Source organism: Chenopodium album, chromosome 8 (assembly GCF_948465745.1).
Source record: "Chenopodium album chromosome 8, dcCheAlbu1.1, whole genome shotgun sequence".
Taxonomy (NCBI): Eukaryota; Viridiplantae; Streptophyta; class Magnoliopsida; order Caryophyllales; family Amaranthaceae; genus Chenopodium; species Chenopodium album.
In genome coordinates this window covers 26011751-26037245 of record NC_137841.1, presented here as the reverse complement: position 1 = coordinate 26037245, position 25495 = coordinate 26011751, and the positions used below count along the sequence as shown (strand labels likewise).

The window sequence follows — 25495 nt, the reverse complement described above, 5'->3', positions numbered from 1 at the left end:
CATTCAATTATATAATAAATCACTAGCAAGTACACACCGTTTTATTACGATGAAAAATATAGATGTGTTCGGTTGCATAAATAGGCTTTCGCGTTATTGTTTTGACACTTATAATGACAAATCAATTGCTAAAGCTCTATCTACGTTCATGTATATTTGGTGGTGACCTCTTTAAAAAATGTACAGGAAGAAGCCCTAGAATGGAAGAGATGCCAGAGAGCGTACGGAGCAGTTTGGGACATAGCAAATCCATCAAGGGGTCCTCTAACAGTGAGGTTCTTCTTAGATGGAAGTGTAAGTAAGAGAGCTAGATGGGTTTTGGTTCCTAAAGTCATCCCTACTTATTGGCGAGCTAGTGCTGCTTTTGATACTTCTATTCAACTTAAATAGATAATTAAGGACTACTTTATTCATGTTTAATTAATTATATATATGCTGGATTCTTAATTAAGATCATGCATCATTGTATGATTTTGTGGAGCAATCCTACTTAATTAAGTATTTTTTTTTGTTTTATTTTAAAAGCCACAATTGGCTTCTTTAATGAGTGAGGGGTTTGTATTGTATATATGTATTGTGTGAGAACCATGCGTACTTTAAATCGTTAGTTTAATTCTGCCATGACTGTAGATCCTTGCTTTTACTTTGCTACTTTATTATTTGGCATAATATGTATACAAAGCATTCTATTGAATTTGATTTAATATTGCACATACCAAAGTTGTATATCTCTACTAATGGGCATAATATGAATATAAAGCATGTGATCAATATAAATTTATCATTTGATTTCCAATTTTATTTAATTTTAGGGTGAAAGCATGACATGTGAGTTTTAACTCAAATGCAAAACAATCTATGAAAAACAAAAACAACATATTTTTTTATAGCAACATCCGTAAAACCCCACTTACAAGGTCACACGTAGATTGTATACTTCATTTGTTTTTAGGAGTGAGCAGCTTATTTTTGATTATTGTTTTTATCTTTTTTCACTTATTTGAACTCAATTTTGTCACAACATATATTATCACACAACAACTTTTCGGTGCAACAAGCCACACCGTGTGGTCGGGGTTACCCAAGTTATTTTGTTAGGGTTTATCCGAGTTATGCAGTCAGGGGTTACTCGAGTTACTCGGTCAAGAGTTAGTTGTAGGGTTCAGATAGGGGTTACTTGAGAGGTTCACTCGGTTAATGGTTTTTTGAGGGATTACTCGATCAGGGGTTTACTCGAATTACTCGGTCAAGGGTTACTCGAGGAGTTTCTCGGTCATGGGTTACTCGAGTTATTCGGTCAGGGGTTACTTGAGTTACTAGGTAAGGGGTTATTATAAGAGTTCGGTCAGGGGTTATTTGAGTAATTCGATAAGGGTTACTTAAAGAGTTCGATCAAGGGTTACTCAGTCAGCGGTTACTTGAGGGTTCATTCAGGGGCTACTTGAAGAATTACTCAGTCTAAGGTTAGTTGGTCAGAGATTACTTGAGATAGAGGAGGAGAGGAAGGGGAGATGGAGAGAAAGGGAAAGGGAGGTAGAGAAACAAGGGCCAAAATCGAAAAAATCATCGAGAGAGAGAGAAAGGGAAGTAGGAAAGTGAAGGGTTTGAAGAGAAAGACAAAGAGGGGATAAGAGATAGGGCAGACCGAAAGATAGAGATTCCAGTTCAAAAAAGAAAAATAATTTAGAAAAATGGGAGAGATAGAAATAATTTAGAAAAAGGCCTAGAAAAAGGGATAAAGGCCTAGAGAAAAGTAATTTAGAAAAATGGGAGAGATAGAAATATGGGTTATGAAAGAAAGAGGATGAGATAGAAAGAGGCTTAAAAAAAGATATAGGGACAGGAGAAATGCAAGGGGGTTGGAAGAGAAATAAATAGAGTGATAAGTAGGGAATAGAACTAAGAGAAAAGGATAGAGAAAGAGTATATGATATAATAATAAAATAAACGAAGGAGAAGGCTCGAGGGAGAGAGAGGGAGTAAGTGCGACCTATAATTTTCGATTATTGTTTTATCTTTTCTCACTTATTTGAACTCGATTTTGTCACAACATAGATTATCAAACAACATTTTGGTGCTGTAAGCCGCATCGTATGGCAGGGGTTACCCGAGTTATTTTGTTGGGGGTTATCCGAGTTATGCAGTCAGGGGTTACTCGAGTTACTCGGTTAGGGGTTACTTGTGGGGTTTAGATAGGGGTTACTCGAGAGGTTCACTCGGTTAAGGGTTACTTGAGGTCTTACTCGATCAGGGGTTACTCGAATTACTCGGTCAAGGGTTTGGGTTACTCGGTCAAGGGTTACTCGAGTTACATGATAAGGGGTTATTTAAGGAGTTCGGTCAGGGGTTACTTGGTCAAGTTACTTGAGGGTTAATTTAGAGGTTACTTGAAGAATTACTCAATCCGAGATTAGTTGGTCAGGGATTACATATGATAGAGGAGGAGAGGGAGATAAGAGAAAGGGATAAGGAGGTAGAGAAACCAGGGCCAAAATATAGAGAATCATTGAGAGAAAGAAAGGGAACTAGGAAAGCGAAGAGTTTGAAGTGAGAGACAAAGAGGGCCTAAAAGATAGGGCAAGTTGAAAGATAGAGATACCAGTTCAAAAGAGGTAAGAGGTAGGCTAGAAGAAGGGATAAAGGCCGGGAGCAAAAAAAAAGTTAGAAATAGGGGAGGGATAGAAATATGGCTTGGGTTATGAAGGAAGGAGGATGAGATAGAGAGAGGCTAAAAAAAAGATATAGGGACTGTAGAAATGCAAGGGGGTTGAAGAGAAATAAAGAGAATGATAAATAGGGAATAGGACTAAGAGAAAAGGACAGAGAAAGTATATATGATATAATAATAAAGAACAAAGGAGAAGGCCAAGGTTTACTTAGAGAAGCTACTGTGTCATGGATTACTTGAGTTACTCTGTCAAGGGTTACTCGAGGGGTTACTCGGTCAGTGGTTACTTGGTCAGGGTTATTTAAGGGTTCACTTGAGGGGTTACTCAATTAGGGGTTACATGAGGGGGAGGGATTACTCGAGGGGTTCAATCATGGATTACTCAAAGGGTTACTAATTCAAGGGTTAGCAATAGCAATAGCAATAGCAAAGAGAAAATAGCAAATAGAAAATAGCAAATAGCAAGCAATAGCAATAGCAAATGGCAAATGGCAAATGGAAAATAACAATGGCAATGGCAATGGCAATGGCAATAGCAATAGCAAATAACAAATAGCAATAGCAATAGCAGTAGCAATAGCAATAATAGCAATAGCAATAGCAATTAGCAATTAGCAATTAGCAATTAGCAAATAGCAAATAGCAATTAGCAAATAGCAAATAGCAAATAGCAATAGCAAAGCCAATAGCCAATAGCCAATAGCAATAGCAATAGCCAATAGCAATAGCAAATAGCAATAGAAAATAGCAAATAGCAAATAGAAATAGCAAATAGCAAGAGAAAGAGCAAGAGCAAGAGCAACAACAAATAGCAAATAGCAATAGCCGATAGCCGATAGCCAATAGCCAATAGCAATAGCAATAGCAATAGCAATTGAACAATAGCGATAGCAATAACAAATAGCAAATAGCAAATAGCAATAGCAATAACAATAGCAATAGCAACAACAACAGCTACAACAAATAGTAAATAGCAAATAGCAATAGCAATAGCGATAGCAAATAGCAATAGCAAATAGCAAATAGCAAATAGCAAATAGCAATAGCAATAGCAAATAGCAAATAGCAAATAGCAAATAGCAAATAGCAATAGCAATAGCAATAGCAATAGCAATAGCAATACAAATAGCAATAGCAATAGCAAATAGCAAATAGAAATAGCAATAGCAATAGCAAATAGCAAATAGCAATAGCAATAGCAATAGCAATAGCAATAGCAAATAGCAAATAGCAAATAGCAATAACAATACAAATAGCAAATAACAAATAGCAATAACAATAGCAATAGAAATAGCAATAGAAATAGCAAATTGCAAATAGAAAATAGCAAATAGCAAATAGAAAATAACAATAATAGCAATAGCAATAGCAAATAGCAATAACAATAAAAAAAAGTGTAAATGGGGTTGTTCAAAGAGAAATAATAAAATAGTCATGTACTCTTACCAAAGAAAGTAGTAGGGGTGAACATGGTCTAGTTTGGTGCGGTTTGAGTCTAAACCAAACCAAACCGCAAAATACGGTTTGGTCAATTTTCCAAACCAAACCAAACCATATTAGTATTGAAACCAAACCAAACCAAACCGTAATAATGCGGTTTGGTGCGGTTTGGTTTGTGGTTTATGATGAGACGACATTTTTTCCTAAAAATTGTCAAATATTAATAAACTTATAATAAAGTTCAAATAATTAGCCCAAAGGGATTAAATTATACTACAATTTTTTAATAAAAATAACAACCAGCTAATCAAGTGCTAAGTGCTAACACAATAACACATAATAAAAATTATACATAACAAATTAACAGTGGAAAAAAAAAATATATTTGTCCAAAAAAATAATTCATACTACATCATACTACATTATAGTTATATGACCTATTGAATTTTAAGTATTGATATTTGAGATTGAGTATAGAGTATAGTAGTATACTGACCGTATAGTTTTCTAATGATTTTTCATGTTTTTTTTTTTTTTTTTTTTTTTTTTTTTTATCTTTTTATAATATATAATAACTATTTTAATTGATTTAAAAATTATATAAATATTAAAATGCGGTTTACAGGTTTACGGTTTGGTTTGGTTTATAAATTTTGAAAAACCAAACCAAACCGCAAACCGTATTTCCCAAAAAATCGAAACCAAACCGTATTTTTCCAAACCGTAAACCAAACCAAACCGCTAAAATGCGGTTTGGTCTGGTTTGGTTACGGTCCAGACCAAACTATGTACAGCCCTAGAAAGTAGTGTTGCAATTATTATGTAACAAACTGTGGCAGCCTTGCAGGGGTTACCTGAGTTATTTTGTTAGAAGTTACCCGAGTTATTTAGTTAGGGGTTACGCAAGTTACTTCGTCAGGGGTTATTTGAGGGGTTAGGACAATGGTTACTCGAGGGGTTCACTCGGTCAAGGGTTACTTAAGGGGTTCGTACAGGGGTTACTCAAGGGGTTCACTTGGTCAAAGGTTACTTGAGGGGTTTGTCGGTAAGGGTTACTCGAGTTACTCATTTAAGGGTTACTCGAGCTACTCGGTCAGGGGTTACTTGAGGGTTTAGTCAGGGGTTAATTGAGGGATTATTCAATTAGGGGTTACTTGAGGGGGATGGGTTACTCGGTTAGGGGTTACTCGAGGGGTTTGATCATGGATTACTTGAAGCTAATTGTGCTCTATTGTCAATCTTACTAATTATTATCAAACTCAATTCAACCAATTATTTATCCTGAAAAATTCAACTTGAGACTATACTTGTGGGATATGACCTTTTCAAGTTTCTTCATGGATCTCACCCTAGCCTCCTCCATCCATATATTTTATATTTAAGTCAAGTTTATATTACGGATTAGTAAAAGATATATTTGATTATATATTAAATGTAGATTATCACTCAAATATACTAATGTGTATAAATTATATATCTTATTTAAAAAAAAATATAATACGGAGTACTACCTCCAGCCACTTTGTTAAGTGTTACATTTAAACGATTTCCAATTCACTATTTTGACCATTAAATTTTTTATTATTTTTTTATATATATAATTGTGCATTAATTTAAATTATACACAGTTGATATATTGAAAAGTTATAACAATTTTAATCTAATAAGATCAAACTTGATAATAATGTGCTTTCTAGCTTATATTTAAACAATTAGACATGTTGTAAATCGTAAATAGCTTATAAATATGTAGATTGTGTTTTCTCTAAAAAAAAAGGAGGAAATTGTGATACAATTATAATGACTTTACTAATTTTCTACCATATGATTTTAGGTATATCATACTTAACTAGCCTTGTGGCCCGTGCAATGCACGGGTTATTCATATAAAATTGTATTGAGAGATAAGTGAGGAAATATCAGTTTGTCATTATATGGTATAGTATTTAATCGGAAACATGATTAAAGAAATTAAATTTTTAGAACTTTAATCGAAAAAGAGGTTTAAATAGAAGATGGAAGGGCTAAAATTAAAGAGAATAGGAAAAGGTTGAATTAAAGGGACATATGAAGTGTGTATGAAAAATAAAGTACTATAAGTTTGATGAAAGAATTAAAAAAAAATGGTGTAATAAAAAATTAATAGTGTAAGATGACATGTGGCACTATGGTTAGAAAAGTGTAATAGAATGGATTGGACATGTGTCTTTCTTAGTTTCTTGGTTATAGTTTTTAAATATTAAGTATAGATGCTATATATAATTCATTTGCTATAATATTTTGTTACAGAACTCCTAAACGCAAAATCTCTAATTTTTAACAAGTTTTTAAACTTTTGCTAAACCTATAAACAAACCATTTAATCAACAACTGAAGTCACAACACACTCATGCATAACATCTGCAAATTGTAAAAAGTTGATTGATATATAATTCTCTATAAACTATAATTATCATTTTTAAATAAAAAGTTCGACACTAATTTTTACTCAATTCATTCTATTATAACTGACACGTTAGACTTTTTTTTTCACTATTTATGATATTAACATTGATTGTAGTTTATTTATTTTACTTTTTTTTTTTTTAATAAAAGTAAGAATTCATATTTTATCATTTAAGTTGTTAAATAGACATTGATGTAAGATTTTATAACTAAAAAATATATATATTTTTTATTGATATTTAATTACATAAAAACTAAGTCAAACTATTGCATCAACATGTATGCAAAGTTTGATTGTGTTAGTTATTCATCAATGTGGGCAGCCACCATAGGGTTACTCAGTTAGTGTTAAGGGTCACTCAATTAGTGATATAGGGCTTACTCTTTTTTTTTTTTTTTTTTTTTTTTTGAGGAAAAAATAGGGCTTACTTATTAGTAAGTGTTATAATGGTTACACTGTGAGTGTTGTAGGGGATACTTTATTTGTTCATTATTTAAGAGTTACTCAATAAGTATAAGAAGGGGCTACTCTAATCTATTAATAAATAGGGGTTAACTTGTCGGTGTCATAGGCGTTATTACTTCTTTTTACAAGCGGCCACACGTTGTGCCAGTCGTATAGAAAATGCGTTATATATTTTGTATATGTCGTTACGACTCACGAGTGATATATAAGAGTAATATGAATTTTTTTTACTTCTCTTATATCTGTGTACATATAATTTTTTTTCACTATTATATACTTGTATATATGTGCAATAAAAATATCAATGATTACATATAATAATAATAATAATAATAATAATAATAATAATAATAATAATAATAATAATAATAATAATAATAAAAAGACAATTAATCAATTAAGGGCAAGCCTATGCATCCTTCTAAGGTCATAAATAGATAAAGGTTACAATTTTTGAAAAAAAAATTACATTAAACAGTGGCTTTTCAGATTTTTAGACATGTAAATTTTTGGATATGGAAGATGCAATATGTGTGTGGTGATGAGGTTGATTCATCATGTGATAAGATTTAGTAGGTGATGAGACAAGATGATTTCATATTTTTATTCTCCACGAGGGAAAGAAAAATATGAGAACTTTTTTTCGCATACATAATAAAAACTATAACAACTTTTTGGTGCAGCAGGCCACACCGTGTGGTAGGGTTATCCGAGTTATTTTGTTAGAGGTTACTCGAGTTATTCAGTCAGGGGTTACTAGAATTACTCGGTCAGGGGTTACTTGAGGGGTTCGGATAGGGGTTACTCGAGGGGTTCACTCAGTTCTAGGGTTAATTGAGGGGTTATTCGGTCAAGTGTTACTCGAGGGGTTACTTGAAGGGTTACTCGGTCATGAGTTACTCGGTCAGGGGTTACTCGAGTTACTAGGTCAGGATTATTTAAGGTGTTCGGTCAGGGGTTACATACTCGAGTAATTTGGTTAAGGGTTATTTAAGGAGTTAGGGCTTAGGGGTAACTTGAGGGGTTACTCAGTCAGGAGTTACTTAAGGGGTTCGGTCATGGATTACTTGAAGTGTTACTCGGTCAGGGGTTACTTGAGGAGTAGAGATTACTTGAGGAGTAACTCGAGTAACCCCTAACCGAGTAACTTGAGTAACCCCGACATTTCAAGTAACCCCTGACCAAGTAATCCCTGTCGCACGGTACAACAGACCACATACAAAAAACTGTGATAAACATATCAAATGTCTATAAAGAGTGTGACTATATTCATGCTATATGGGAATATACAAATTCCTATCTTAAAAAGTTACATGTTAAATTTCAAGTGTTTTAGAGGCCATAGAGAAAAAAGATATGACATTACTTGTGATGTAAAAAATACAATATTAATACAATGATCATGTTGTTTTATAATAGAAATTATTTTTCCAAGCATATATTGAGTTCATAAAGTTTCATATCTGGTTGGCTACACCATGTGGCCAAGATTATTTGGTTAGGGATTACTCAGTCGGTAAAGGGTTATTAGTCAAGGGTTAGTAATTCGATCGGTCAAGGGTCACTCAGTCAGTTTGGGGTTACTCGGTCAGGGGTTACTCGTGTTTTGGCGTGTGTTAGTCATGCCAGTCACACAGAAAAAACGTGTTTTGGCGTGTGTTAGCCGTGCCAGTCACACAGAAAAAACATTGTATATATTGAGTTAGTGGACAAAGTTTAATCGTTTTTAAAATGAGGTGGCCAATGACTCAAGTAGAAATGAGAAAATAAAAATGACTTAATGTAGGGATTGATTATCAGTAGTTCATTGATTGAATTGAATTATATTTAAAAACTTTAAATTCAATTTAAGAATAAAAAAATTATCTTTAAAGTAAATATCATTACTTTAAGAGGTTAAAAATGCATGATTAAGACATCTATGTAAGTAATTCATTATTACTCATTAATCGTTTTATCTTAAAATTTTGTGAATAAATGAATATAAGTAATAACTAATAAGATTTGTAACCCGTGCATCGCACAGGTGCTATGCTAGTTATGCTCTAACCTTGCACACAAAATAATATTGTATCACAAAGTATTGAAGACACATGCTACATGCAAACTATTAAATGTCCTTAAAAGTTAGCAGTTGCACAACTACAAAAGTAAAACCCTGATACTCACTAATTTTTAATGGTAACGTGGTGGCAAATAGACCGGTGGGTGGTGGGGTAACTAAAACAGAGACTGAATATCGAAATAAACAATGAAATGGGTAAATTTTACGTAAAGGGAATGTCCATAAAGTCTTACAGAAATATGGGTGTTACCCGATATATAACATGTGTGGTTTAGCAATCTCTATATATATTAAAACTCATGGCAAGAATTGTATTAATGCCACGTGTTGTTATTCTTGCCACGTGTTGTCATGACTTGATAAATAATGTGGGGTCATGTTATATTAAAAGCGATCATCAATGTTTCCTCACAAAAATTTTATGTTCATAAATTCTAAATTTTTAATTTAACTTATATATATACTTCAATATAATCTCATTCTTTCATTTACCCATCCATAATTCATATAGGTTTTATGTATTTAAAATATGTATTTAAAATAAATAGCAATTTCAAAACTACAACATGTGTTTACCTTGAAGAAATTTTTAATGATATATAAAAATTCCTTTAACAAATAAAACAAACTAATATGAAGTACAAAAGTTAGGTTACTGCATATTTCTTAATGAATTTTGATAATGTTTAACAATAGGAAAATTTAGAAAATAACACCACAAATAATTTCTCAAAACTTAGATTATAACACCACAAAATCTCTAATTTTTATTATAACACCACATAAAAACACAAAACTTTGATTTCACCACCACTTAACGAATTCTTGGATGGAATCTGTTAGTGGGGCTCACTTTCGACACGTAACAATGCTATTTTGGTACAAAAAAATTAAAAAAAAACTTATACCCTAACCCAGCCATATTCCTCCACCGTACCGCCGGCAGCCCTATCCTCCACCCCCGGCAACCGAACTTCCTCCACCGCCGCCGAGACCCCATGCGTCACTGGTAGAACCACCCCAGCTACCCTTCCCTTTCTCCTAATTCAAAACACCGATCCTACCTCTTTTCCACTCCCTGAAAACCACCACATCAGCCACCTCCACCCCTAAATAATCAAAATCGACAAACCCTAAAATTATAATTGTTGATAATTGAACCCTGATTGCTTTCTTGAGTGCGCGTGGTTGCTAGGGAGGTGTGGTCCGGTGCGCGAGGTGGTTACGTGGGTCGGTGTAGTGAGCGAGGTGGTAGTGTGGGTCGATACAGTGCGCAAGGTAGTTGTGGGGGATGCTTTGCTTTGGTGGGTTGATGCGGTGCGAGAGGTGGTTGTGGGGGCTGGGTTGGTTTTTGGGGAGAAGGAAGGGGTTGATTCGCCGGTTTTTGTGGGGGTTGGGGGTGTCCGCGGCTGGGTTTGTGTTGTCGGCGGCTAGGATAGGTGGTGCCGCTGGCGGGGCTTGGTTGGGTTAGAGTTTAACGGTTTTTTTTTATTTATTTTAAACCAATAGAGTATTGACATGTGTCATTTGAGGGCCCTACTAACAGTTTTCATCCAAAAAATCGTTAGTTGGTGGTGAAATCCATTTTTTGTGGTGTTATAATCAAAGTTTTTTTTTTGTTGGTATTATAACCCATTTTTTGTAAAATATATGGTGTTATTTTCTAAAAAAACCTTAATAATATTTACCAAAAAAAAAAAAAATTTAAATTATAAAACCACCAATAAATTTCACTTTAATTTATTATAATTTTTTTATACTAGGGCAGCCAAGTTAACTTCTTTTTTTTAGCTTGTGTTTAGGAATGACAATATCCATTTATCACATGTGTACGTAATTATCACAAGTGTGCTATTAAAAAAAAATAAAATAAAATTATCACAAGTGTAGCTAAAACTTGGCAGTGTTTGGGTGGAACAACAATTACTTTAGTTGTGGACGATTACTGTTTTACATTATGTGTTTAAAATAGGAAAAATTACCCGCAATAATCCGACCTTTTGTCTGTTTGCTGAAAATAATCCCACCTTTGGATTATTTTTTGTTTTATGTTAATATGTTAATTGATGTTTGATTCTGTTTTCATTGAGTAATTTTGGTTGTTTTATGTTGATTGTAATTTAGTTGTTGTTAATTTAGGTATGGGTAAAATTTCCTTGAAAATGTGGCATGGAGGGGTGTTTGAGACAGTTAACAATGGTGGATTGTGTTATAGGAATGGGATGGGGAAAACCTTTAATGTAGACCCTGATGAACTGTGTTCTTTTTACTTGGTTGAGTTGGTTATGAAGCGTGCTAGATATGATGGAAGAATAAAGGGGTTTTATAATTGGTTCCTGGGTTGAGTTTGGTGGATGGTTTGAGGAAGGTGACAGATGATGAAAGTATGAGGGATATGATACAAGTGGCAGAGAAGTATAGGGGGGTGGAGATATATGCCATGCATGATGACAATGACCCAATAGCTTTCCCCTCAGAGATACAAGCTTCTGCAAAAAAAAAAAAAAAAAAAAAAAAAAAAAAAAAAAAAAAACAAACTAGCCCAAAACAGTGAGACCTAAAATACTTCCAATTCAAAGGGGACCACAGGTTAGATCTAGTCCAAGAAAGAAAAGTCAGCATTTGGATACTGTTGAACCTTCCCAAAAAAACCCATGACAGCTCACTAAAGCCAAAAAAAGATGAGCCAAAAAAAGATGCCCTCACTGATACTTTAAAAAAAGATGCTCCCACTGAATATGTTTCCACTCAACCCACCACTACCTTATCCAACCAAAGTTCTTTTAGAGTTAAATATGTTATAAACCCCAGCTCACAAACTGCAACACCTCTTCCCACTCTCTCTTCCACTGTAGCAGCCTCAAACACAGAAGCTAACCCTTTAAATTCTTATGAGTGGGAAGATTCAAGGCCAGATAGCCCCATTCCCATTAATGACCTGATTCCAGATTATAGCACTGAGATTGACAATGAAGACCCTCCTTACAACCCACTGGTTGACAAGGGCAAGGGAGTGAGTTCTAATCCTTTCTTTGGGGAAGTATATACAGATGAAAGTGATGGGGATGAGGACACAGATGGGGAGCAGGCTGGTGGTGCTGATGTAGAAGGAGAGGTTGAAGTTTTAGAGGAGTTAGAGGAAGAATATGAGAGGAAACATGAAGAGATCTTGGATGAGGACTTGAAGTATCAATCTGATAGTGGAGATGAGGAGTACAACATAGCTAGACAAAGGGTTAGGGACACAACTGCCCAGCTAGTTGATATTGCAAGGAAAATACAAGTAGAGGCTGCTAGGGGTTTGAGCATACAAGAGAATCAAGGGAACAGGACAGAGGTAGGGGAAAGTGCAGGTTCTGGAGCTCAGAGTGATTATGAAGGCAGTGATGAAGAAATTCATACCTGTAGGGAATATTTCAAGCGTTAACCCCCTTAGCTTGAACCCCACTGTGATCATACACTAAAGTACGGTGGCGTCCAAAAGGGAAGAAGATAAAGCAAAAGAGTCGCCAACAAGTTTTTTAGGAACTTGTAAACCGTTCACGAGGGTGAAGGTTACACCCCTTAATGATCCAAGAGATCGTCAACTCCATAAGGTCTTGAACCAAATAGGGTTCGGGGATGAAGGTACAAATCCAAACTAAAAGAGATTGAACCTGCCCTAATAATAGGCCTTTACTTTATTCTGATCGTATTCATATGCGCTTTCTGACTAACATGCAATCAATAGGATTAACCTAAACCTGTTTATCTATGTTGGTTAAATATTAATGCACAAATAAATCTATTATTGGCGATCACTTGAATTACAATCAAATTAACCCTAAACAAGATTATTAATTATCTTATTAAGCGTGATTACAAGTACCAATTCCCTTTAAACATGCATAAAAGGTGTGATCAAGCAATAAATAAATATCAAGCAACATGATAATAATCAAAATAATAATAATAATCATCATAACAATCATAAAATTATAATAATAATCATAATAATCATGTTCATAATTAATAATCATGATAATAATAATCATCATCATAATAATAATCATAATAATCAAAACCATAATAATAATAATGATCATAAAATTATAATAATAATAATATTCATAACCATAATCATGAATCATAAAAATAATCATAATCATAATTAATAATCATAAATCATGTTAAAGCATAATAATAGCAAGATCTTAGGCATGATACTAACAAGATTAATAACAAACCCTAGCATGTCACTAAACAATAAAAATCAAATCTTTAACCCTAACATGATACTAACAATCATAAATATTAGGAAGAAAATAGAAGACGTCATACTTTTAATCATACTTAATATTAAAGTTACCCTAGACATGATACTAGGAATTTATTGTTGTCACCCTAAACATCCTAACATGATACTAGGAATCAAAATAACAATCTAAGCATGATTTCTATATCATAATATCAATTAAACCATTAAAGTACTTACTTGGATGCCTCGTATCTCTTTCTAATAACAAAATACACACGTTAGTAACTTCAAGGAAAATAATAAACAAAACAATCAAATCAAATAATTGAAAGAGAGATTTGGGACCAAATCCTCAGAAATTAAACCTTTCACGTCTAGGGCGAAGGCAACTTCGAATTATGCTAGGTGTTTCTAGTGCTAATGTATGAGGAATTGTGTTTGTAAAAGGCTAGTTTAGAAAAGAGAGAGAGAGAATAATGAAGAAAATCTTGATGAGAGTTGGTTTAGAAAGAGAGAGAATTGGTCATTGTAGGTGAATTGGTGATAATTGGTTGTAGATGAAAACTGGTTATCGAAAACGGAGTTTTTACGACGTTATTTATAGAGAAAATCAGCCAAAAAGATAAAATATCAAAACAGAGTTCTGGCGCACAAAAAACCTGATTAGCGCCAACGCTGGCTATTGGCGCCAGACGCCAACATTAGCGCCAGGCGCCAGGCGCTAATGTCTGGCGTTAGGCGCTAATCCCTTTTTTGACGCGTTTTCTAAAATCAGATAGAAATTACCGTACAGGAGGATAAAATCGTATTTTTCCTCAAAAATGCTCTTTGATTTTAATTAAAACTCTAAAAAGTCAACAAAAGTCAATTTATCAATGCTAATTGAATTAGGAATGAAAAGAACCTTCTAGAAGAATCTAGAAGACTAAAACCATTCCTAATTGCATTAGGAATGATAAATCATATTAGGCCCTCCCCTAGATCATTGGGCCGCATATAAGGCTCAAACCGGGCCCAGTTTGGTAATTTGGCCATAACTTCCTCAATATTCATCGGAATTGGGTTTATAATATATCGTTGGAAAGCTCTTGTCAAGCTCCATCCAACTACACTACTATTGGACCCATATCATGGACCAACCAAACTGGATTGGATTTTTTCTTAAAATAAGTTTTCAAAAACAGAAAGAAGAGAAAAGAAATTAAAACTATCCGCAACACTAGAATTTCCACACTTTCACTTCATTCGATTATGATTCGACGCGAAAGCTACTCATCACCGGGTTTGGTTTTGGGGAGACACAAATGGGTTCTACAATACCCCCCCTAATAGTGGTGATGAAGAAGAGTTAATTCCTGGGAGGAAAAAAAGGGTAGGGCTGTTAGTGTCTAAGCATACAGACTTCAGTTCTTTTGTATGGAAGGTTGGCCAGAAGTTTGCCAACAGAGAGGACTTCAAGGATGCAGTTGCTAAGTATGGTATTCTGTAGGGTAGGGATGTTTCTTTTGTTGTGAGCAACAAAAAAGGTCCCAAAGATTGGGTGTTAGGTGCATAGAGAAGTGTCCTTTTTATGTGTATGCTTCTTGGGACACAAGGAGGGCTACAATTGTTGTCAAGACAGTCAAAGGTGAACACACTTGTCAGAGAAACATGAAAGAAACAGGCAGTTGAAATCAAGTTGGGTGGCAAAGCAATTCCTGGATGTCTTCAAATCCAGGCCACATTGGCCTGCAAAAGAGATTCAGGAGTGTATAAGGAAGGCTTATAAGATGTTGGTGACCAGAGACTTTGCCTATAAGGTAAAGTACAATGCTCATAGGCTTTTACATGGGTCAATGCATGACCACTACAACAAGCTTGCAGGGTCCTTAAAAGAAATAGAGAATTGCAGCCCTAGGACAGAAATTGAGCTTGTAACTGACTCAGTAAAACAAGCTGACAAACCTGTATTCCAAAGGTTATTCATTTGTTTTGAGGGATTAAAGAATGGGTGGATGGAAGGTTGTAGGAAGGTCTTGGCAGTAGATGCATGCTTCCTGAAGACTTTTTTAGGGGGTCAGTTGTTGAAGGAGAGAATAACTCCTCTTGGGAATGGTTCTTTAGGAAGCTAGCAAATTGCCTAAGTCTTAGAGAAGGGGAAGGCATCTCAATCATTTCTGATGAGCATGTGGTATGTGCCTTAACTTTAAACAAATTATTTGGTATAGTGTTTATATGGTTTGATTTGTGATGATTTACTTGTTCATGTGTTTTTTTTGCTTAAATTCAGAGTATTGTGAGTAGTGTCTCAATTGTCCTACCTAGGGTAGAACATAGACACTGTGCTAGACATATATTTGCTCACTGGCACAAAAAATACAGAGGAGATGAGATGAAATTGTTGTTTTGGAGTATTGCAAAGAGCTACAATGAGGCTGATTATGAAGAGAACCCGGCTAAGCATGCATCAATCAATGTGGATGCTGCCAATGACTTCAAGTTGCATAGGACAGAGTTGTTTTGCAGAGCTTTCCTCAGTCCTGCAATAAAAACAGATGCAATAACTTCCAACATTGCAGAAACCTTCAATGGTTTCATCATTCAAGCAAGGACCAAACACTTGCTATACATGTCATGTTGGAAGATATCAGAACTTCTTTGATGCAAAGGTTGGTAGTCAAAAGGCAAGCCATGATGAAAGCTACTGGTGTGCTCTGTCCAAGAATTCAATCCAAGTTGGAGTTTGAAAAGACAAAAGCTTCTGAGTGTGAAGTGCATCCTTCTTCTGAAATTCATTTCAATGTTAGTTACATATTGGATCAGTTAGTGGTGAACTTGGATGATAGGAGCTGCATTTGTAGAAAATGGGACATGACTGGCATCCCATGCTGTCATGCAGTTGCCTGCATTTATTTTGTTGGAAAAGAGCCTGAGTTGTATGTAGATTCATCATATTTCAAGGATACTTACATGTCAGTTTATGCAGGTATAACAACTAATCCATTTCCCCATTTCTCTAGTTAAAACAACCTGTATGCAGACTTGTTACATGTTACTTGTGTTTGGCAGGCTCAATTCCACCAATTCAAGGTGAAAGACACTGGCCAAAAGTGTCCCAATGTATTGCTCCACCACCAATCAAAATTGGTCCAGGGAGGCCAAGGAAAAACTGTATCAAAGACCCCCATGAGAACCATAAGAAATCTAGTACAATGACAAGAACAGGGATTGAAATGACTTGCTCCCTCTGCCAGTTTAAGGGGCATAATAAAAGAAAATGCCCCAACAAGGACAATGTGCAGCCAGCTGAACCTGCTCCAAAAAGGGCTAGAGGAAGGCCTCGCAAAGATGCTCAAGCTACACCAGCAACTCAACCCCCAACAGCTAGGATGTGCCACCTACACAAGGTAGTCAGGTTGTGCCATCAGCACTCCAACATCCAAATATAAGTCACTACAACCAAACTGCTCAACCTACCATACTTGGTAGAGGAGGAAGAATGATAGCAATGGGTAGAGGCTCTAGGGGTGGAAGGGGTAGAGGAGATGGTGCTGGGAGAGGTTCTATTGCTACTGGGAGAGGGGCTGCTTCTGGGAGAGGCTCTGCTGCTGGTAGAGGAGCTCCTATTGAGAGAGGTGTTTCAGGTGTTGTAGGTTCTAGCAGAGGTGGTGCAAGTGGGAGTAGGGGTGCTGGAGGTGGCACAAGGGGGTCAGGAAGGGCAAGGGGTGGCTCAAGGGGCAGGGGAAGGAACCAGGTCCTTTTTTCTTCTTATAAACACCTCAATTAGACCCTAAACATGTTTATGTTGTGTGCTTATGTGCCTGAACTTTATGTGTTTGCTGTAGGTTCCACAAGGTGTAGGTGTGTACATTGCACCTGATGGATCAGCCCACACTAATGTGAGTTGCTGTTCATTGTCAAAATAACATGGTTCAATGTTAATAAGACTAAAACCTAATGAAGCTCTTTGTTCTCTATGTGTTTGCAGACCCTTGGCAATCAAAGAAGGACAAGATCATCCATGTCCTGGTTTCAGTGCAGTCAATCAAGCCAAACCTCCACTTTACATCAAGTCAATGAATAGTTTCATGTCACTTTTATGGCTACTATATTAGCCTTAACTATGTTTATGTAAAACTTTTGGATATTGTCTTTTCATCATGTTGGCTGTGTGAAGTCCAACAGTAAGTATACATTGTTAAGTCATGAACCTTATCAAGGTTTATTTTGTGTATGGCTGGGAAACAGTTTCACCCTCTTTTGTTAAACTTATTCAGCTATATGATGATGCATTCAGTCAGAAATTCAAGTATTGTGCAATTCATTGTCAAAACAACTTTCATTAACTCATCAATGTATAGGTCATTACATAACAACTAGGTCTTTGCTCAATACATGACTCAAATGACCAAAAAGCATTACTTAACCAAACTAAACTAACTTAACTTACTTAAACTACCTACAATCATTAAATACATCACAGTCATGCCTTTAAAATCACTATCATGAAAGCAAAGAAAATCCATGAAACAAACAGAGTAGGGGAAAAATTCTTTTCATTCCTTGTAGCCTTCATCAGTTCGATTCGAGTGTGGCAAAGCTCCATTTTTGTGTCATCCAAATCATCCTCTTTATTTCCCAATTTCTTCTCAACCCTCTTCAATTGTCCTTTAAGTAAATCAATCTCCATTTCTTTTTCAGCTACTTGCGTATCTCTTTCAAACACTTGTAATCGTAGGTCATCAATATCTTTGAGGTTAACATTAACCCACTGAAAGAAGCCACAATCACTCTCCTGAAAAAATGATAAATCCCCTATTCAATTAGAATAAAAACCCTAGTTTCAAATGCCTAATTTAATTATCTTAATTAATCAAATACATATAGTTTCGCACAACACATTGAACTTACAGGCCATCTAGGGCATCCATGGAACTTCAACCCCACGTTCTCACCATTCTTAACCGTACGAGTAATTGCTTCCAAACCACACCTGCACTTCAATTTTGGGGAAACCAAGCCAAAATTTCTTGACGACGTAGAACTACTTGAACCATTATGCCTCCTACTAGCAATTTGTGACAGATTTAGCTAAGAAGAAATTGAATTCGAAGATGAAATTCAGAGTATAAAGGGGAGAGCTTTTTTTAGAACAGAGAACGAAGAAGGAAGAGAAATGAAAATTGAGGAGCTGGCAATTTTAAAAAGGGAAATTAATAGGATTATAACCGTTGGAAGCCACGTCATCCTAAAACCGGCTACAATAGGTAAGGTAACCTGTAGGAACCAATAAAAAGATCGGGGAGTAAAGGTGGGATTATTAAAAAATAATCCAAAGGTGGGATTATTTTCAGCGGACGGGCAAAAGGTCGGATTATTGCGGACAATTTTTCCTTTAAAATAAGTGTGTGTGTGTGTGTTTTTTTTTTATTTTATTTTTTTTATTTTATAAATAAAGCCTTACGAATTTAGGCCATAGTTTTAAGGTTTATTGGAACAACTAAAGCATCTAACTTAACGCATAATATTCTTAAACCATAACCTTGAAAATGTTACAAACAAAAGGTTCAAAAGCAACAATTACAACCAAACATTGAGCATAATATGTTGTATGTGGTAGTGTTCTTGTATGAAGAAACACTGTGTACTTATTCATGTTATTGCTAAGCTGTTTTAGTAGAGTCTAGGAAAAGGAAATGGCTTTGATAGCCCACTTTAGAAGCGAAGTCTAGTAAAAGATGTTGTTGATGCAATCTAAAAGTACATTAGCTTGGTTGCCAAGGTGGTAGTTATTACTTCAAATTCTTGCTAGTCGCCGTGTGAAATAATGCATTGAACAATACTAACCTTTTTTTTTAGAAAAAATTGAAAAGAATAATCGCACCTTTGCTCCATTTGCTCAAAACAGGCCAACCTTTGCATATTCTGGGAACAATCCCACCTTTCACCCCTATTTTCTCAAAACAAGCCTTTTTACCTATAACTTGCTTAACATGTTAAATTTATTTATTTATTTTTTTTTAAAACCTCTCTCTAAAAAATAAAATAAAATAAAAATAAATAAATAAAGTTAAAAACAAAAAACCACCTTATCTCTCCTCCCCCTTCCCTCCCTGGTTCCCCACCATGGCCACCAGCCACCACTCTCTCACCTTACCCCACCTCCGTATCCCCACCTCCCCGCTTCCCCTTCCCCAAAAAACTGCAAGTCGCACCACTGACCCACCACCTACACTACCTCCATCCATTTCACTACAAACCCACCACCAACGACACCTCTTATCACCCACGAAACCCCACCCCCTTAAACCCACAAGCACCACTGCATCACAACCGCTACGTACACCACAATTGTCTTTCACCTCAAAACACCAACCACAACCTCGGCCCCGAAACCCCACCCAACGCGGCGACGCCTCACATTCAGCATACCACCCTTCTTTGATGCGTACTCCACCAACCTCACATTATCATTCCTATTAATGGCAAGCAAGGCAGATTGTAGCTTTTATCCACAATTCTAACACACAATATCCAAAAATATTCAATTACAAACTTAAATTAAATAATAAAGGAACAATAAAATCCTCAATTTTTTCAATTACCCACGAAAATTCACATCTACCCGATTTCACAATCAACAAAAATAAATCAAATGTTGGGTAATAAATTAACCATGAACAACAATAATTATCAAGGAAAGGGGAAGATGAGGGTGGTCGTTCAGGTGGCGGGCTTGTTTTAGACCGAAAGGTGAGGCTGGGCTGCGGATGGTGGTAGTCGTTCAGGCAAAGGCGACTTAGTGGTTGGAATGGGTGTCGTTCAGGGGCTGGGCTGAAGTTGGGGAAAATTTTATTTTTTAATTTGTTTATTTTTTATTTTTAATTATTAAAAAATATTAGGCCAATTAGTTAGTGACACGTGGCATATCACTTGCTAAAACCGGTTAACAATATAAAAAACAGGTCAAGGGCTTGTTTTGAGAAAATAAGGGTGAAAGGTGGGATTGTTCCCAGAATACGCATAGGTTGGCCTGTTTTGAGCAGATGGAGCAAAGGTGAGATTATTCTTTTCAAATTTTCCTTTTTTTTTAAAGGTGAAGGAAACATTAAGATTAAGGAGAAATAGGAAAGCCAAGTATATAAATTGTTGGAATTATAAAAAAACTATCAGGTTCCTCAAAAAAAAAAAAAAAAAAAAAAAGTTACAAACTCTAGCAATTCTTGAGCTTGGTTTTATGGGTTTTCTTCTACTCAGGGATGGTGAATAAAGATTAAGAAGATAGAAATTAAAGCGCAAAACTCATTAATGGGTAAGGATTATAAAGGGGTAAGAAGGTAAACAAACATTTTGAAGGGTAAAAAGGTCTGTACACTATTCATAAGAACAACTTTCCACTTTTTTTAAGGTAGGGATACAAAAAATGATACGGGGCATCGCCCGGGCCTAAAAGTAGTTTACTAACCCAAATTCATCCGTAGTCCTTATTTCAAATTCCGCAAACTACCTTCCGAGGCCCTTTAATGCCTTTAGCGACATGACTCTTCGTGCAGCACTAGAATGCTTCAGCGCATCAGCTCGACTCATCTCCGCACCTCCATTATTAACCAGGTCTGTTCTTCTCTGTCACCATTCTTTCCCCTTAAACATCATCAATTCATACTCTCTGCTTTTCTTAGCAATTCCTCATCATCTAACAAATTAAGCAATACCCACTTTAATTCTTCTCCAGTTAATCCCCAATTTGTTGGAAATTTGGTGTTTTCCAAATGTTCCCATTTGTGGGATCATCGAATTGACAACTCTACTATTGCTAGTTCTTCTATAAATCAATTGATTTTGAATATTTCTTATGTATCTCCTAAAACTTGTCGCAAATTTTTGAGGTTTTTAAGTTGGAAACCTGAGGATGTGTTTGAAATTTTACTGGGTTTTCAATTGGGTAGTGAAAATTTGAGTATTGATGTTGAAGTTGTTGAATCTTTGTGGGAGATTTTTAGGAGGGTTGATGATAAAAATGTGGGGTTTAAGCATTTGCCTCAATCTTATGAGGTTATGGCATCTATGCTTGCTAATGTGGGGATGTTTACGGAGGTTGAATCTTTGTTATCGACTGCGAAAGCCCGAGGAATTTTACTGGCTAATGAGGAAGTTTTCAGTCGTTTAGTTGAGGGATATGCTAATATGGGTGAATTGGATAGAGCATTTTTTATGTATGATGCAATGAAGGGGCTATCTTTAGCTCCATCATTGGCATGTTACCGTTCCCTACTCAGCCTTTTGATGAAGGAAGGTAGAGTTGATCAAGCGGTTCGTGTTTATGAGGATGTAGTTGAAGTGGGTTTCAATATAGGTGATGTTGAACCCAAGAATTTGGAGAGTTTAATTAGTTTTCTATGTCGGGATGGGAAGATTAGGGAAGCTAGGAAGCTTCTTAAGAAAATTGTGGTTACTGGATGGAAGCCAAATACAGTGATTTTGAGTAAGGTTGCGGATGTATACTATGTGAAGAAGGATTTCGAAGATCTTTTGAGTTTCTTCGTTGAAATGAAATGTGCCCCTGATATCTTTGTTGGTAATAAGATTATATATTCCTTGTGCAGTAATTTTGGTATTGAAAGAGCAGATTCATTTTTATGGGAGTTAGAGAGATTAGGTTTTGTCCCGAATGAGATAACATTTGGGATCTTCATCAGTTGGAGTTGCCTTGATGGAAAGGTAAGAGACTCCTTTTTTTATCTCTCCGAGATATTGTCTAGAGGCCTGAAACCTGATATGCATTCCTATAATGCACTTATCAGTGGTTTGTTCAAGGCAGGTATGCAAGAGCACGCCCGGGAAATCTTCAATGAAATGATTGATAATGGGGTAAAACCTAATCTTTTCACTTTTAGAGCTCTTTTAGCTGGGTATTCTAATGCCAGGCTATTTAATGAAGTCGAACTAATGATGTCTGAGATGGTAAATCATGGTTTGATTACCCTCCCACATTCAGAAAATCCAATATCGAAAGCGTTTGCTATTTTGGGGCTTAATCCATTGACCGTAAAGTTGAAGAGGGACAACGATGTTAAGAATTTTAGAACTGAATTTGTTGATACTTTGGGGAATGGTCTTTATCTAGACACAAATGTGGATGAGTTTGAGAAAACTGTAATGGGTGTTCTTGAAGATTCTTTGGTTCCAGACTTTAACTTTCTTGTGATGAGGCAATGTAGTGCCAATAATGTTAAAGAGGCACTGCTAATGGTTGATGAGATGCTTCAGTGGGGACAAGAATTATCAATTCCGGCTCTTTCTGTATTGGTAAGATTGCTATGTGAATCAAATTGCCATATCAAGGCAATTCCAGCTCTCCTAGATAAGGTGTTTCAGCATTTTGGTGAGCTAGATCATGAAACTCTCAATTGTATTATCAAGGCTTTAGGTGAAGGGGGCTTCGTAGATGAGTGCAGATTACTTCTTCAAGAAATGTGTGGAAGGCATCTACCAATCTCTAACACAACATATACTGCTGCAATTGTGGCTTTTTGCAAGCTTGGGAGCATGGGTGACATTCTTTACTGCTGGGGTCATGCACGGAAAGACAATTGGTCACCTGATTGGGATGATTTTATCACTATTTTGGAAAATTTATGCCACAGAAGAATGCTTGAAGAAGTGCTTGGGCTTTTTGACATTATGCTGGCAGCAAAACCTGACTTGCAAATTCAAATTTGTGAATTGTTTTTTGAAAAGCTTTCTTCTAATGGCTTCACTTGCGTAGGGGATATCTTGGTTAAAGAACTTAAACGGAAGAATTTTGAGTTGGACCACACTGTTTATAGCCATCTTATTAAAGGCTACTGTCTGGAGAAAAGGTTCTCAGAAGCCTTAATGACATATGATGAAAATCGAGCTGATAATTTGGCCTTGTCTCCAGATGCTCTTATGTTGTTAATCCCTAAGCTTTGCAAGTTCGATAGATTTAAAGAAGCAGTTTCTCTAATGGATGCAGGTTTCAAGGACCATCCTTCGGTCTTGTTCTCCCTTCGCAGTGCCCTTATTATTAGCTGCTGCAGGGCTGGAAAAGTTGCAGAGGCAGATGGTTTATTTCAAGAAATGTTCTTGCAAAATAATCATCCAAAGGGTGAGATTTATAATTCTCTGCTTCAGGCTCGTTGCGAAAGTGGTAATCTGAAGACAGCAAAAGAGCTATTTTGTGTCATGATGAAGAGGAGTATCAGTCTCTCAGTGTTCAGTTACCGGGATCTGATATATCTGTTATGCAAAATGGGGATGTTACATTTTGCATGGGGACTAAAGAATTTCATGGTTGATGGAACTTATACTCCCTATTCCCTTGTACATAACATTTTTACTTCCTGTCTTTTCCGAACAGGGAAACATTACCTTGTTGATGCACTTTTGGATGAACTACAGGAAAGCAGGCAGCAACTTGATGAAGTTGGTTACAATATCCTTATACACGGGTTTTCAGTTTGCAAAGATATGCCTAGGTCAATGAAGTTCCTGAATGACATGATTATTAAGGGCTTTAGACCAAGCAATCGTAGCCTCAGAGCTGTAATACGCTACTTGTGTAGAAATGGAGAAATTCAGAATGCTTTAGAATTGAGTAATCAGATTGAATCAAGAGGATGGCGTCTTTGTCCTACTGTACGTTTTGCCATTCTGGAGGGCCTTTTCTCTCGTGGTAGAACACATCAAGCCGAAAGATTTCTGGCTCAAATCTTTGAGAAAGGTTCAACTTCTGAAACCAGTTACTATAACAATTTAATACGGAACTTCTGTCATTATGGGAGACTGGAAACCGCAGTAAATCTCCTGGATCAAATTTTGAAGAACAGAAGCATACCTGATGCATCCTCCTATGACTGTATAGTTCAAAGTTTTTGTGTGTACAACAACTTGAATTGTGCTATGGATTTCTTTAATGAGATGTTTTATAGGAATCTTAAACCAAGTATAGGGACTTGGGACCTACTGATTCAGAAGTTCTGCAGAAACGGACAAACTAAGGACGCTGAAAGCCTTCTGATTTCAATGATCGAAGTTGGTGAAACTCCTACCAAGGGGATGTACTCCTCAGTGATTGATAGATATCGATTTGAGAACAACCTGTCCAAGGCATCAGAATTACTGAACTTGATGCAGCGACAAGGTTATGAACCTGATTTCGGCACTCAGTGGTCACTTATTAGCAGTTTAAGCTACTCCAATGATCGGAAAAGTAACAATGACAATGAAGGTTTTCTATCAATGCTGCTTGTGAAAAGTGGATTCCCTTCAGAAAATCCGAAGTCCAAACAGAAGTGATGTATGTTCTCTTTTGTAACTTGTTTTCTTTTCGCATCCCACAATGAGTTATAGGACTTTAGCAAAATGTACATATTAGTAGTTTATCTTATACTATGAGAAACATTTGGCTTGCGTTACCGAGCCTGATTACAGATTCCTCTTATAATTGGTTATACAATTATATGATGATTAGTTTATCCCTCCTATGATATTTCTAGTAGCTTTATCATTTAAAACAATTCTTAAGACTTTGGTAAAAATTAAAAAAAAAAAAAAAAAAAAACAAATATATGACAATTCAAAGTATAACTGTATAAGTAGAACTAAATTACAATAGTTAGTACTCCCTCTGTTTCAATTTGTTAGTCCCATATACTATTTTGGGCGTTTCAAAAAGATATACCCATATTGAATGTATTCCACTTTTAACTTAGTTTTTATTTCCTATTTTATTCATATTAAATTCTGATTGGTTAGATTAATTGATTGTGAATTAATGACATGACTCTAAGTAAAGAAATTACTCCCTTATTTATGCAAATATGACTAAAACTTTCCTTAAAAAAATAAAAAAAAATTAAATAAGGCAAAACTACTTATGAATGGTTTTTTAATTTAATGTTAGATTCCAAATATTATCCTTTTCTTATTTTATGTGATTGATTCCATATGGAACTATCATATTGAAACGGAGGGAGTAATTCAGATTTGCTTAATTTGATTGTTGGGCCCTGAATCATGGCCCAATATTATTCATATGTAACATGTTAAACTTCATCATACACTACTCTATAACATTAGGCCAATTTTCCTTTACACATACTATGGTAGTACGTATATAGGATAAGATTGATTATACATTTGATTCATTCAATTATGCATGCGATTAGAAGT

General features: G+C 35.7%; 2 protein-coding genes across 2 annotated transcripts in view; both read left to right on the top strand.

Moving 5' to 3' along the window:
* The window catches only part of LOC145555963 (uncharacterized), a 31639-nt gene extending 30905 nt beyond the window's left edge, over positions 1–734 (top strand). Inside the window, exon 8 of the mRNA XM_081617669.1 lies at positions 187–734. The gene's annotated coding sequence lies outside the window, so the exon portion shown is untranslated. The remainder of the gene's footprint in view (positions 1–186) is intronic.
* Positions 735–20809: 20075 nt separating this feature from the next.
* Positions 20810–24888, top strand: LOC145555961 (pentatricopeptide repeat-containing protein At5g15280, mitochondrial-like). Its single transcript, XM_081617668.1, has one exon. It carries the CDS (start codon positions 20861–20863, stop codon positions 24617–24619), a length of 3759 nt encoding a protein of 1252 aa, XP_081473794.1. The 5' UTR covers positions 20810–20860; the 3' UTR covers positions 24620–24888.
* Positions 24889–25495: the final 607 nt, after the last annotated feature.

Coding starts and splice junctions, on each gene's coding strand:
- LOC145555961 (XM_081617668.1), top strand. CDS start 20,861: ATGCTTCAGCGCATCAGCTCGACTCATCTCCGCACCTCCATTATTAAC.